Source organism: Sebastes fasciatus, chromosome 17 (genome assembly GCF_043250625.1).
Source record: "Sebastes fasciatus isolate fSebFas1 chromosome 17, fSebFas1.pri, whole genome shotgun sequence".
In the NCBI taxonomy this organism is placed as follows: domain Eukaryota; kingdom Metazoa; phylum Chordata; class Actinopteri; order Perciformes; family Sebastidae; genus Sebastes; species Sebastes fasciatus.
Genome location: NC_133811.1, coordinates 30,084,232 through 30,095,812, shown reverse-complemented (window position 1 = coordinate 30,095,812; position 11,581 = coordinate 30,084,232). Strand labels below are relative to the sequence as shown.

Genomic DNA, 11,581 nt, shown 5'->3' with positions numbered 1-11,581 from the left:
AATAGTCTACAGAAGAATCTCAAAGTCTTCAGCCATTTTTCAGATCAATATCAGCTCTTCAACTTCAAATGTACCCGGAGTAGCTGGTAGAATAGAGAATAGATCCCCTGCCTGTGGGCAGAGTGGGTGTTGCAGCTTTAGGGCTGCAGCTTACTTACATAACACTTTCTTAGTGCTTTTATTTCAGTGTATAAGACAGTTGGTGGTACTGAAGAGGGTTTTCTTTCAGAGAGGGGCACCCCTACCAGTTGATGATCAACAGAAGGCAAACATCATAAACTCATGGACGGTTTCGCTCTCACAATAAGTACTACGGAGTATTAGGACCACATTGAGGGAAAAGAAATTGGAGATTTCCAGAATAAAATCATAACTTTACGAGAAAAAAGTAATAATATTACGAGAATAAAGTCATAACTTTATGAAAAAAAGTTGTAATATTACGAGAATAAAGTCATAACTTTACGAGAAAAAAAGAAAATAGCACGTACAATTAATACTTCATAATATTATGGCTTTATTCTCGAAATCTCAGGTTTATTTTTTTTCCTCAATGTGGCCCTAATACTCCGTCGTACCGTCGTACCATAGACCTACAACAATGATAAATAAAAACACACACACACACACACACACACACAACAGGCCCATCCTGCTCCCTGCAGAAGGCGCCCTGGCCATCAGCCAATCAGGGCGCAGCAGGATATGACGTAGCGTTCCAGCACTAAGAAGCCCTGCGACTGGCGCGCCAAATTTCAAAGGACTTCCTCCTGGGAGGACAGAAGCTGCACCGACGCAAACAACAAAACCTCTGCAGAAACTAATACATTAGAGTTTGATTTCAAGTCGTAGCAGGTGAATCCGGCCGGTGGAGCAGAAGACGACGGTCTGCGGAGGGATATCAGATATCAGAGAGGAGTAGGTCTGTTTGGATGTTTGCGAGAGGAAGCTTTGACTTTCATTCTGTCCTACAGGGAACTAACGACAGCTCGATTCAGCTTCAGGCTTCAGGCTTAATCCTGTTCCTCACTGACAAGCTAAACAAAACCAGGACTACTAATAAGTCATTGCTTTATATGCACGTTTAAGTGAATCTGCAGATTCCACGAGGATATAATCTGCACTTATTGTAGCAGAAACGAGGTTTTAATGTGACAAGCCGGTCATTTCTGGTTGTGTCTCGCTTTGTGTGGTGATCCCATGATCTGTGTGCAGCTGATGCACTGCATGCGGTGCACACTGCAGCTAGTGACAGTTTATAATGCTCTGTTGTAAACAGGGAATCTGGTTATATGATACAGGGGCTACTAATAAGATCAGATATTCCTTTATTAATGCACAGCAGCAAAGGGGATAGTGCAAAAAACAAGATGCATCAACTAACAGTAAAAAAGAGCTAAACAAAGTGTAACACAATATGAAGTCTGATTTGTGTCCATGCGGTGCACACACTGCAGTTAGTGACAGTTTATATGTTCTGTTGTAAACAGGGCTGTGTGTCTGCATTAATCTGGTTATATGGTAGGCATCATGATACAGGGGTTACTAATAAGATCAGATATTCCTTTATTAGTTCTGCAGTGGGGACATTTGCAGTGTACAGCAGCAAAAAACAAGATGCATCAGCTAACACATTAAAAATGACCTAATGAAAGTGTAACAAAATGTGAAGCATTTAAATAGAATGAAGTACAAAAATAGGAGCGGTATATACAGTATTGACAAAAAACAGACTATTAACAAAATTGCACAAGAGGAAAATGATATTGCACAGTATGAATTACACCTGAGTAGTAATGATATTGCACAGTCAGTATACAGTATCGTGCAGTTCTTGTTATTAGTATTATTGATACTGTAACTAAGACATTTTTATGCAATCAAAACAGTGAGATCTACATTTGCATATATATAAATATTATCTCTATATTTTCTTACACCCCTAGTTGTAAAATGAGCATCTGTATGGTTCTGTTTCAGTGTGACATTATCTTAATTTAACGCGATCCTGTAATGAAACGTGTTTTTGTGCTTTTTATGTCGTCTTTAAGTGTCAAAGTAAATCACATTTCTAAAGTCTAAGCTGTTTTTCAGACACTAAGTAGAGCAATTAAGCAAAAGGCCTTTTCTTTTATTTCAAAGATTTGTCTTTTTTGTTTTCTTTCAGATCACACAGACCTCAGCTGTTCCACCCTGTCAGGCTTCCCACCTGTAATTGATGTCAGGAGCCTGGGATTTTAATCTCACACACACACACACACACACACACACACGAACACACGAACACACGAACACACGAACACACAGATGACAGCTGTTCAAACCTGGAAAATATTAAACGTCAGAACTCAAGCTAAGAGTCACGGCTGTCAAGTTGTTTTTTGGCAGGTTTATATATTTTTTTAATGTTTACTGCACCTTTTGGTTCAGCAGAGTAACACACCGGCTGTCCACGTTACTGAAGCTCTTTATTCTCAAATCCATCTGCTTATAGCCTCCGCTCCACGGGGGATTTAGTCTGTTTGAGTTTGAGCTCATAACAGAGTGCAGAAGCTCATTTCCACACTTCAGCAGCTTATACAGTGCTCCGTATCCTCATCATTTATTCATGTATTCACAGCAGGGCACGACAAGTCATCAGCTTTCCATACTAATGCAAACACCTGTTTCTCAGGGCTGCTGCACCTGCCTGTAACCTTCCCACTCTCACAGTATATATCATCCTGTGGTATAGCTTTATGTTAGCAGGCAGCACCTTTTGGTCAAATGCCTTCAGTTTAACTTCAGTCCACTAGCAAAGAATCCAAAAATGGATTGCAGCTTCCTGTAACTCAGGGCCTGTCACAGATCGGGTGAGGGCCTCTGGGCAGGTGAGGGTGGGGGGGCTTAGACAATCGAACCCATCAGTCATGCTGTCCGGGGTGCAGCCGTGCTTCCAGTTGCTTCGGATCGGCTCGTCGGCCGGCGACTCGGCGCGGGACCTGTACACGTTCAGGCCGGCGCTGAGCCACTCCGTGTTCCGACTGGGCCGGGCGGCGGAGCTGTGCGACGTCACGCTGGACTCCACGACGGTGTCACGGATCCACGCCGAGCTGCACGCGGAGAGGGAGGCGGGCGAGGGTGACGAGGCGCCGCAGGAGGAGGGCTGGAGGGTCCACATCAAGGACAGGAGCAGTCATGGTGAGAGACACACAAGTTTTACACCCTCTTACAAGAAATATCAGAACGTCTACGGGGAAACATTCACACAGAAACAAGAATACAGAAACTAAATACTGTGAACACACACATACACACGCGCTGAAACACATATACAGTCCTCTGCTGAAGTACTAACACCTGTACCCCGACAGCAGCTGAGCCCCACAAACCAACACACACACACACACAAACACACACACAGCTATTAACTCCCCAAACTCAGCTGTAGACGTACAGAGTAGGTGAAGCCTCAGACGAACGCACGTTGAGAGCTAAATGCATCTCTGAAACCTCAACTTTGAAAACTTTTCAATCATCTCTCCCACTAGGACTATATACTATATACTATATACTATATACTATATACTATATACTATGGGCTTTTCACGCTGCACTTGGCTCCAGGCTAAATGAGCTGTTAGCCCGAGGCTAAGGCTGCATTCACACCAGATCATAATCTATTATTGCCCGTCATTTTGTATTTTAATTTTTAATGATAATAAGACGTATGCCGATTTAAAGATGGAGGAATAAAGTAAAGTGTAAGCTTTTTGTCAAATTCGGCAAATATCCTCACGGTCCGCGCTGTGTCCGTTCCGCTCTTCTGTCCTGTGTGACACATCTGGATTTTTTCTTTTCTTATTTTAAAATTGATTTTTTAATGCCAGAATCTATACCTGGCATCTAGAATCTATATCTTATTGAACTATATATTGCTTCATTTGAGTCAATGCAGAGGTAGAAGGAAGTTACTGCTTTTATTGTTGTAGTCTGAGTAACGTGACGTCATATCTGTTCCGTATCCGTCACCAAAACAAACCGCAGCGAGCCGAAACAACCTAGTAGAAAACGGCGGAGGATACGCCCTGCACCCTCACATGTTAAATCCAGCGTGGTAAACACTACACATCCAGTAAAGGATGGAAACACTTTGGGTTTCACACATTGCAGGAAAAGCAGATCTAGACATCACGGCTAAAGCTGCATGCTAACTCTGTCACGGACAGGAAACGTTATCGTATCGCGGTAACGTTGCGGTCGAGCCGGCCGCCGCTCTCATCTCCGTGGTCAAATGGGCCGACGCTACGACTGTAGAGCACCTATATACTGACATTTATGTTAAATGCATTCAAACGGCCCCGATGGAGCTGACCATGGATGATAAAGAGAACGGAAAGTCCCTAGAAGTGTATGATTCAACTCTTCCTGGTCTAGTGTTAACAAAGTTAACAAAGATCACAATAAATTGTAATATTGAATCACAGTAATTGTATGGAATCATGATAGTATTGAATTGGGAGCTGGGGGATTGAAGGGGAGCAAATGAACAATAGGAGTAATAAGGAGCAAAGTGTTGAAGACTAAGCACCAACAGTGGATGTGATCTCTGTGAAACGGCTTCGTATGCTATGTCAGAGGTATTCCATCAGATGGCTGATAGTGTTTAGTGAAAGCTGAAGAGTACATGGTGAGGAAGGAGGAGACGGAGAGGGAGAGTTGGGTCTTCTTTGCTTCCGTCCGATGGACTGTGTCTGACAGGATCTAAACTAAACTCTTACTGACTAATTTTTCAAGTCATTTCACAGTCTGTTTCACACATTTTTCATTTCTGCTATTAAAATTACATCTTTATTCAGTACAGTATTCGCTGTACATTTCTCATTTTGGTGCTGTCGTGGCCGTTTGATTGCCTCGTAGCCTTCCAGCTCCTCAACTCCTGCTCCATTTCCCCCCCCGCTCTGAAAGCTGTAAACACACCGTCAACAAATGGCTTTCTCTGGTGGCTCAGCTCGCTTGATTTATTCTTTCTTGTCTGTCAGACGTTCATATATATTCAAAACTCTGTGATGGTCTGGCACCAGGTAACATTGCTTGTTTGTGTTCATTTGGGCTCTGACCACTTCCACGTCTGTGTGTCCTATTTGAGAGTCTCTAAAGGATGAGGATTCAGTGCCAGCAGTAGATTTCATTGCTCTACTTGTGTTGCTAGGCACCTGGGTGAACGAGGTCCGCCTCCAGCCCGGCGTCCAGTGGGAGCTCTCAGATGGCGACACGCTGACCTTCGGCGGCCAGTCGTCTCCAGGGAGCCCGGAGTTCTACTTCCTCTTCCAGAAGGTCAAAGTTCGCCCGCTAGACTTCGATGCCATCACGATCCCAAAGGTAATCCTGTTGTTATTTTTTAAAGGGGACATATCATGAAAAACTGCTTGTGCACAAACATCTGGGTATCTACGTCGTCCCATATGGGAAAGAAAAGTCAACTTTCTGTGCCGTTTAAAAAATAGAATCAGACGCTCTCATTATTCAGACTTTAACTAAAGCCCCCTCCAGCCAGAGGTACTTCCTGTTTTTTCAATTAACGTTTGTTCTCAAACAGAGAATGTGGTTAATAGTCAGACGTAATTCATTACCATGGCAACCAGATTGCATCGTTTTTCATCCCAGTTTAGATTAAACCAGTTTCGATGCGTTTCCTGTTTATCGGACCACAAAATGAGAAAAGAATTAGCGCAACACACCGACTCTCTCACTCGCTCTCGTCTTTACCGTCTCCTCCTGGCGAGGCGGCCGGCCGTCTGGCTGCTGCTGCACCGAGGAGCTGCACCGCCGCACGCCGTCCACAGCGCGCCGCAGGACGGATAGACAGAGGTTCGCCGTTTGAAATGCAGTTTCGGGACGTTTTTGAAGGTGCACCGTCCACCAGCACCGGCCGCTCTCGCCTCAGCTCCCGACACCGACACCGACACCGACACCGACACCGACACCGCACCGGGCCGCACTGAGATTCGGTTATTTCTCTTACGGGACTTTTCTCTGGTTTTCTTTTGGGCTGAAAGTTGTGCGCTCCCCGTCGTCTGGACCTGTTAGAGGCCGGTAAACCTCCAAAATGGGGAGATGAGTGCGCTTGCAGCTTGGAGGAAGACCTTTGACCTTCATCTTCTACTACAGTCATACGTCATATTCCCATTTTAGCAACAACCTTCTTTTTTTTTTAACTTTGAGCACAAAATGATTTATTTGGCAAACAGTGTGTTTAATCAACTTAGTCAGGAAATGATTCAGATAAATGTGAAATATCATAGAAATGTCCAAATACACTGGATACCGGAGGGGAGATTTAAAAACGTGATCATTAATGTAGAAATTGAACAGAAGGTGACTTCTTCTGAAAATACATGTGCCAAACAAATGATACAAGCGCCTGATGGATATTTACATTTGGCCTCAACTGTATGGAGTTCTAATTTGTATACCGCGTCTCCTAGGCGGGCACTTTCTCCTCCGACATACAGAACCGGATCAGAACTAACCTGGACCGCAAGGTGGCCGCCAACCTGGACCTGTCCAAGCTGTCCATCAACCGGGCCACCGTCATCCTCAACTCCATCGGCAGTCTGAGTAAGATGAAGGGCAGCGCCTGGACCTTCCAGAGGAGCCACAGCCACGAGGGAACCGCCTCGGACCCGGGCTCCTCCTCTCCGCCTCCTCGGGCCGCGGGCTTGACCTCTCTGCTCCCGCCCTCCACGCCGCCATCGTTCTCCTCCGCAGCCTCGGCACCTTCGGCAAAGTGCCTCCAGTCGGCGTCCAGGAGCCGGAGGAAGTCGGCTCACACGGTGCTCCTCGAGGACGACAGCTCAGACGAGCCCCGGAGTCGAGGAGGTAAGGCTCGGCGTAATGCTGCAATAAATACCACGCCGAGCTTTCTGTGAACGTCGGGAGGCTCAACGCTTTTATAAGGAAATGTGTTTTCTGGCAACGCTTAAAACGGGCCTTTTTAACACTGAACCCAGGTCAGTTAATTAAGGAAGTGTAAAGGATAGTAGCTTTTATTCAGGCTGATAAAATTCATGCAAAAAATGTTTTTTAATTAAAGTTTTCACTGAAGAAAATCTAACGAGGTTAAAACAGCAGAAAAAGAGCAACTATAAATAAATTGATCAGCATCGAAGTCAGAGTTAAAGTTAACGAGTTCAGACGCACGCAGGCGTCTAAATTATTTTCACTGTCTCGATGTGATCGCTACTCCTTTTACAATGTTCTCATTTCTACGTTGTTCAGCTCCAGCCGGAGTCGTGGAGGACGGACAGAGGTCGAGGGGGAAAAAGAGGCGACGGCTCTACAAGTCCGAGTCTGAGAGTTTCAGCTCCCCGCCTCCTCTGCCGCTGCAGCACAAGAGCCACAACGACGTCCAGCGACGGCCGCTGGAGGCCAAGCCCTTCCCCGTCGGCATCAGGACCATCGGCAGTTTCCACGGCGCCATGACGAACAGCAGGCTCAACCACCACCTCCTCCAGGCCTCCTTCACCAACCCCGCAGTCCACAAACAGGAAGTGCACCGGGTCAAGACGGTGATGCACGGCAACATCGCAGCTTTCCGCCAACAGAAACCCGCCCACAGCTCTACGACGGCGCTGAGAGGCCGGCGGAGGGCTCACAGCTCTCCGGTATTCTCCCCTCTGGTGGTCGGAGGGGAGAACTACAGTCTGGCCTCGCCTTCAGTGAGGATCCGCACAGAGGAGAGAGGCCGGGTGCAGTTCAACAGATTTCACCATCCAACAAGGTAGGATGTTTATGGAGGATTCCAGAAATCTCTGTCTTTGCCCCGTTATATATATCATGTTATATATATCATGTTATATATATCATGTTATATATAACATGTTATATATAACATGTTATATATATCATGTTATATATCATGTTATATATATCATGTTATATATATCATGTTATATATAACATGATATATATATCATGTTATATATAACATGTTATATATATCATGTTATATATATCATGTTATATATCATGTTATATATCATGTTATATATAACATGATATATATATCATGTTATATATCATGTTATATATATCATGTTATATATATCATGTTATATATATCATGTTATATATAACATGTTATATATAACATGATATATATAACATGATATATAACATGATATATATAACATGATATATATAACATGTTATATATATCATGTTATATATAACATGTTATATATAACATGTTATATATATCATGTTATATATCATGTTATATATATCTGTAGAATTAGTGCACCTCTTTTTTTTTTTTCTGTCCAACACCTCTAGGAGTCACCAAAGTCCTTTTCATACTGAGTTATGTCCAATCTATCTATTAATCTCTCTATTAATAATCAGGTTAATTGTGAACTGATCTCTGATATAACAGAATGTAACACTGCAGAGTGAGCCATTTGATTTTTATTCCCTTTTTTTGAATGTTAAGAAATCTAAACATGTAAAACATCCTTTAACAATAACTTGTCTCTTCCTCTTTCCTCCTCCTCCTCCTCTTCTCTCCTTCTGTCCGTCTTTTCTTCTTCTCTCCTCGCAGTAAGCGCCGCGGTCGCCCCAGAAAGCACCCGCTCCTTCCCCGGCCTTCCCTGCCCTCTCCATCCTCCTCGTCCTCCTCTTCCACCTCCTCCGCCTCGTCCTCCTCCGGCTCCTCCTCTTCGTCCTCTGACGACGAGGACGATGACGACGATGAAGAGGAGGAAGAGGGGGAGGCGACGGGCGGGGCGGTGGAGCCGTGCGCGGCGCCGCGGTGTCGGCTCCCCCAGCAGGACACGGTGCAGTGGATCCAGTGCGACGTGTGCGACGCCTGGTACCACATAGACTGTCTGCACGTGGACCGCAAGAAGCTCCTGAAGGATCCCAACGCCGACTTCCACTGTGGCTGTCGCTGATATGAGAGAATCCCAGTTTGTGACGATGGATCCAGTTTTCAAGCTTTCAAGTTACCTAAAATGTTTATTTCCTTCAGCCACACTCGTGGAAAATCAATTTCATCGAAGGTTGCTACTTCTTCTTCTTCTAACGATCAGCATGCAGTGCTTCTCTCTCACCTCAACGGCCGCTGGCGAGCGCAGGAACAGAGTTCCCTTCAATCTTTACATCCTGATCTTCCCCAAGTTTGAGGATTTGTGACCCAACAGTCACACAGCTGCTTCATAAACCTCTCACCCGCTCACTTTCAGGGCTGAAACGGTAATGAAATGTCTCAGGTTGGATTTCATTATGGCTTTGACTGCCTGGAGAGGTGCGGTCAGGGGCGGGAAAACATGATGAAATGCTTCTGAGTACACTCCCACCGTGGCTGTCGTCGACCAGGGGGCAGGCAGCCTTCAGGAAGATTAATGAAACGTTTCAGATCCGGCCGTCGCAGTCGGAGTCTTTACACTCTCAGATGTCTCGGTGCAGCCACCTACACTATTTTAACTATTTTACAAGGCCATGTTTTCAGGGCAGGAAAGGACCTTCAACAAATATTTCCGTGTTTTTGGGTGGCCAAAAAACACCCTCCCTCCCTCCCCAAGAGAAACCAGCGCTGTGCCGGTGTCTTCCCTCCTCAGTGATGATAAAACTTGATGAAATGTTTCCGTGCAGCTCTCAGGGTGGCAGCAGCTGTCTAGGAGTGGGCGTGTGATGTTTCAAGACAATTAAATGCCAGGAAATGTGTCAGCAGACTCCCATTGTAGCTGCTGATGAGCGCGCTTGAGGGATGATAATCAAATGTTTGAAGGCACTTGTGCAGAGGCAGCTGCTGGATTTTGTGGGGGGCTGAATGTGTGCAGTGGGACTGTTGTTAGAAGACGTCTGAGTGCAGACTGACAGTGTGACGGCTGCTGCTGCTTTGGGAGGGACTCATTACCAGTAAAATGTCATGAAATATCATCCGCTGACGTAACGCGGATAAACAGATTCAGGAAGGCCTCGTCGTCTCTGACTGGCGGGTTGAGTCGCAGATGAGTCTTCTCTTCAGATCGATCTCTTCGCACTACTGAACTCTCGGGTCTCAAAGTGGATGCTTGTGTCCTGACAGATCTGTCCTCCACCACTGAACAGCATGTACACATGTCTTTATCAGGTGCTGCTTGAATTGGTTAAAAATTCTTCCCTTAAGCACCTTTTCTAGTATTTAAATCTAAATGTTGTCTTTGATTGGCTCGCCTGGTCAAAACCAGTCTATTCTAAAGAAGCAGTTTACCTCTCGTATAACCTGTATAGTAGTTCTGACTCATCCAGATAACAGTAGTGTTAATAGTTTGTCTTGGCTGGTGTTGTGTAAAAAAGGCGTCTACTTTAATCATACCACTATGGCTGTTTTATTTTTGAAGTGGAAGGAAATGTAGAAAACTTCTTGATTCTTGAGCAATAAAATCAGAAAAAAAAAGAAAAAAAACTCTTTAAAATATGTATTTTGTTTAACTTGTTATTGTCATAATTAAGAGTAGACTGGTTACAGCACAGTCTGGATTGAGTGCAGCAGGATGTAACATGCAAGTAGCTCTCTAGACCAGTTATTCTCTGAGTGGGGGTCCGTAGCAGTCTGTCAGGGGGGTCCAAAGAATTAGCTATGAATTATAAAATTGTGCTGTAGCATTTAGGGATGCACCGATACCCGATACCAGTATCGGGTATCGGGTCCGATACTGTGCTCATGTACCCGTACTCGCAAAACGGCTCCGATACAACTTTATGGCACCACTTTCTACTCCTACTCGGCCTGAAAACGGTATCGGTGCATTCCTAGTATCAGTAAAATGTACATATCTACAGATGGGCACCGTTTGCGCAAATAAAACGAGCATATTGGGTCCATTACTACTAGGAACTCTTGAATCAGACACTTCACTCTACGATTTAGAAAATGTGACGACAGTTCCATGGAGTGTCGGCGACGGGAGACCAGAATGTGTCTTCAGGTGCCGGCGAACGAAGCCATGAAACCGGGCCGAGCTAAAGCTACATCTGATTACAAAGCACCCAGAATATCAGGACAGAACAAAGTGGTGTTAACATGATTCATACTGAAATGTGTTTCTGTTTGTCACCTTCAAACAGGGCTGAAGTATTTAGGTTGAAACATTTTAGAATACAAAAAGTTCCAATGGCATCTGAAGGTACAGATGGTAGTAAGCATTATGCTTCATCTGTGTTACGATTATGAGGGGTCCTTGGAAAACTGTCTCCCCTTTAAGGCGCCCTAAAAAGTTTGAGAACACCTGATCTACAACATCACAAAGCAAGCAGGAAGTTGAGAGGGAACGTCTCATAACTGGTTAGTTACTACTCCAAATGTTGCAGTTTCACTTGAAATCATGTCTTTGAGGTGTTGACATCATATTAATATGAAAATAAGCAACACTTTGTTTTTAATAGTTACTTCTCACTGCAGTAATACAATAATAAGCTAATACTATAACACAGATGTGAAGGAGCTGCTTGGTTACTCAAATGTAAAAAGGAGGAAGAAGGTTTGAGTTGTCTGTTGATCTTCAGTCAGCTGTGTTTTGGTTTTGTACGTTTCATCCGCCAGTAGAGACCAAAAGTG

General features: G+C 44.5%; 1 protein-coding gene across 1 annotated transcript; it reads left to right on the top strand.

Annotated features, from left to right (window-relative positions):
* The first annotated feature begins 767 nt into the window (after nucleotides 1-767).
* tcf19l (transcription factor 19 (SC1), like) lies at nucleotides 768-10,429 on the top strand. The gene is made up of 6 exons (XM_074613570.1): nucleotides 768-918; nucleotides 2,168-3,180; nucleotides 5,192-5,361; nucleotides 6,468-6,861; nucleotides 7,261-7,762; nucleotides 8,582-10,429. Exons 2-6 carry the CDS (start codon nucleotides 2,910-2,912, stop codon nucleotides 8,931-8,933), a joined length of 1,689 nt encoding a protein of 562 aa, XP_074469671.1. The 5' UTR covers nucleotides 768-918; nucleotides 2,168-2,909; the 3' UTR covers nucleotides 8,934-10,429.
* The last annotated feature ends 1,152 nt before the right edge of the window (nucleotides 10,430-11,581 follow it).

Bases quoted from the DNA above. Each gene is read 5' to 3' on its own strand.
- tcf19l (XM_074613570.1), top strand. From the start codon at position 2,910: ATGCTGTCCGGGGTGCAGCCGTGCTTCCAGTTGCTTCGGATCGGCTCG. The intron at 5,362-6,467 runs GTAATCCTGTTG...CGCGTCTCCTAG, and splicing joins ATGCCATCACGATCCCAAAG to GCGGGCACTTTCTCCTCCGA. The intron at 7,763-8,581 runs GTAGGATGTTTA...CTCTCCTCGCAG, and splicing joins AGATTTCACCATCCAACAAG to TAAGCGCCGCGGTCGCCCCA.